Source organism: Cynoglossus semilaevis, chromosome 14 (genome assembly GCF_000523025.1).
Source record: "Cynoglossus semilaevis isolate Cse_v1.0 chromosome 14, Cse_v1.0, whole genome shotgun sequence".
NCBI lineage: Eukaryota > Metazoa > Chordata > Actinopteri > Pleuronectiformes > Cynoglossidae > Cynoglossus > Cynoglossus semilaevis.
The window spans coordinates 15,169,465-15,172,896 of record NC_024320.1 but is presented as its reverse complement, the minus strand read 5'-3'; the positions used below and the strand labels follow the sequence as shown (position 1 = coordinate 15,172,896).

The window sequence follows — 3,432 nt, the reverse complement described above, 5'->3', positions numbered from 1 at the left end:
TCACTGCACTAATCCATACATTCATGCATTCATCCATCAATCAGTCCAACCACCCAAAAAGTAGCCAATGTAGCCTCTCTGTCACAAAAATACAAGCACCTACTTAAAAACGATTCAATGTTCTTTTCTTCAACATTTGGGAATCCAGCAAACAGTGTTTACAGTATAAATGGGTGAGTAGTACAACCCTGTCAGCAGTAGCAGGCAGGGTTAATCTCCACGTACTCAGTACAAGCTGATTAAGCTGCTTGTTCTTTGGTCCTGAGATCAACTGGCATAAAAACTCTGAACCTGAAATGGCGGTAATAATATGTTGAACCAAGTTTAGACAAACTCATCAAGGGAATATGAAAATAATAACACGTAAGGCAACTGTTAGAGTACCATCTCAACAGGAACTGCTCAAGCCAATCAGTGGACCATTAATTCTTAAGTCTGCAGTAGCCTGACCACCCAGAGCTCCCTGGAAAATAAATAGAAGCACTTTTACTGTGGCAAAGGTGATTCACTGGAAATCAGTTTGAAAGTATTGAGAAAAAATACACAAAGATAAGAAGCATATTCTGTGGAATTGTAATACAGGCTGATTAATATTGGTTTCATTGAGATGGGTTACTGGCCATTAGAGTGTGTGTCCTGCAGCAGATTCCACAACCTCCCACTTCATCTGAAAGATGAAGAAATTCCTCATCTATCTCTTGAAATCATTCTTGTTTCTTGGGCTTCTCATATCACGTCATGTCGGGAATTATTAACAGAACAAAAGGAAATGGCACATATTTATGCTACACAGTTTGTTAACCACAATATGAATGTTTACAGTTTGTTCCAATCATGTTTTCATGGTTTGGTGTGATTACAAAGAGGGCTTGTGTGCGACGGACACACTCACATACCAGAGGAAGCAGAGAGCAGGGACAATGACAACTCAGACGGACACACAGACAGAATTTCTTCACAGATACCCAGGAATTAAGTGCAGATGGTTTAGTAATATTTGGTGACTGATGATATTTGTCGTTGGAGTTACAAAAAGTCTGGTTCAGATGCATGCAAGTTGACCTGGGCGGTGCATCATGTCTTGGTATGATGTCGCAGTTCAAAAGCTTGGCTTCCCAACAATTGAGTTGTTTGTTAAGGTAAGAGGTCTGAAAGGAAACAATTGTCTCTATCATATACAACTAAATAGAAGGGGCCGCATTGGTTGGGCCATTTGTTTGTTTTTTTATTTTACATTGTAACTCTCTGTGTATCCTAATTTGAAAAATGACAATGACGATGTTGACTTGGACATTTGGCATTGTCATTTTGAAGACTGCTTCTGTATTTATATATTTAATTATTATCTATTTTTTATTCATGTGCACTACAGGCAGGCAGTGACGGCGAGAGCATTGGAAACTGTCCTTTCTCACAGAGACTCTTCATGATCCTGTGGCTTAAAGGAGTCATCTTTAATGTAACCACTGTCGACCTCAAACGGTGAACCCTTCACAAAGTCCTTGTTTCAGATGTGACTGTTCGTTTTATGAGAACATCCTGTGAGTTAAGACATTTTGTGTCTCCAGTAAGCCTGCAGACCTTCAGGATCTCGCTCCAGGAACAAACCCTCCTTTTGTAACCTTCAATGGTGAGGTGAAGGTAGACGTGAACATGATAGTGGACTTTCTGGAGGAGAAACTAACCCCACCAAGGTACAAAGACACACAGGGGTGGCACAAAGTTGAACACATAACAAAATATATATATATATATATATATTAATGGTTTGTTCAACCAGCTACCCCAAACTGGCTCCCAAACATCAAGAGGCCAACGCAGCCGGCATTGATTTGTTTGCCAGGTTTTCCTCTTACATCAAAAACCAGAAAAAAGATGCCAACGAAGGTAAGTGATAATCATCTAATTTTTTCCTCGTTTTAATAACAGAAAGTGTTTTTGCCAAAAAAAAGGAGTGCTGGGGTCTTGTTTTATGACCTGAGTATCATTGCCGCTTCCTGTCCAATAAACAACACACTAAGTGGGCAATCTTTCAACACAGTCTCTGCTCTGAACCTAAGTAATTAGTGACTTGTGGGGCTCCTCTCAGTGGTTGGGCCCTAAGAATTTGCCTGAAACTTTCCATAAAACTGTTGCAACATTTGTGGAGCTACATTCAGACAAAACCCTGCAGCCTGTGTCTTCTTTAATGTTTACAATAAGCACCTAAAAATAACACGTCATGTTAATTTTTACTTGCTAGATTAAAAGGCGTCTTTTGTACATCTTGAAATCCATATGTTCATACAGCCTTAGAGAAAGCCTTACTAAAATCTCTGCGGCGTCTTGATGAGTTCCTGCGGACGCCCCTGCCTGAGGAGATCGATGCCGATGCCACAGGTGACCTGCCTGAGTCCACGAGGAGCTTCCTTGATGGAGATGAGCTCACTCTGGCTGACTGCAACCTCCTGCCTAAACTACACATCCTAAAGGTTAATGCTACCACGAGTTTCACCATTTTTTTTACAGCACTCTCAACCTCATGTTTTTGCCGCTGTTGACATGTTTTTCTTTTTCTAGGTTGTAGCCAAGAAATATCGTAACTTTGAGATCCCAGCAGAAATGACAGGGGTGTGGAGGTATCTGAACTGTGCCTACAAGAGGGAGGAGTTCACCAACACTTGTCCTGCAGAGCGGGAGATCGAATTTGCTTACCTGGATGTTGCAAAGAGAATCAAATGAGAGCAAGACTTTGAAATATTTAGGAAGGGGTACTATTAAAAAACTGCTCATAAAGGTTACTTTTTTCAAAGGTAATTGTGCATTTGTGTTTATTTGCATGTGCTCTCACAGGTTGGGATGCACCGTGACCTGATGCTTTCATATGTTAGTCACTTTATGGTAAAAAATTAGGGAGTAATTGCAGAACTAGTTCCTGATTGTCTTTGTAGTCAACTTTTAATATTGGCAGTGCCAGGTAACAGATCATGTATGAACATTGTTATACTGTAAAACAGAAGTGAAAATCAGTTTTAAGCAGAAAAGATAAACGAAAAATGTTTAATTAGAACAATTCTGTCTTTAACATATTTTTTCTTAAATTTTGTAGTAAGTGTAGTTGGTTTTGCCGTAATGTATACTTTTTTCTAATCATTATCTTAATTATTATTAAAATTATTTTAACAAAATGTGAAGTTGTCTTCAATAAGTTTCATTTAGTGTCAATAAACAGGTGTAAGAATTGTGGAGATTCCCACCGAGACAGTTCAAACATTATCATTTGAATGTCATGTGGTGTGAATGTTGACTAACTTTAAATGGAAATGGTCTGCTGCCAGTATTGTTTAATTACCTTTTTCATCATGTTGCAGGCATTTCTAACAGGAGGTACATCTGGACTGCAGGCAGGCTAGTCATCAACACAAAAAATTTTGTAGTTTATGTAGAAACTTT

At 39.1% G+C, this 3,432-nt stretch overlaps 1 protein-coding gene across 1 annotated transcript; it reads left to right on the top strand.

Moving 5' to 3' along the window:
- Positions 1 to 273: 273 nt before the first annotated feature.
- On the top strand, positions 274 to 3,190 carry LOC103389731 (chloride intracellular channel protein 4). Its single transcript, XM_008325280.3, has 6 exons — positions 274 to 1,139; positions 1,373 to 1,482; positions 1,569 to 1,694; positions 1,781 to 1,887; positions 2,290 to 2,471; positions 2,560 to 3,190. The coding sequence occupies exons 1-6, from the start codon at positions 1,077 to 1,079 to the stop codon at positions 2,719 to 2,721; spliced, it is 750 nt and encodes a 249-aa protein (XP_008323502.1). The 5' UTR covers positions 274 to 1,076; the 3' UTR covers positions 2,722 to 3,190.
- Positions 3,191 to 3,432: the final 242 nt, after the last annotated feature.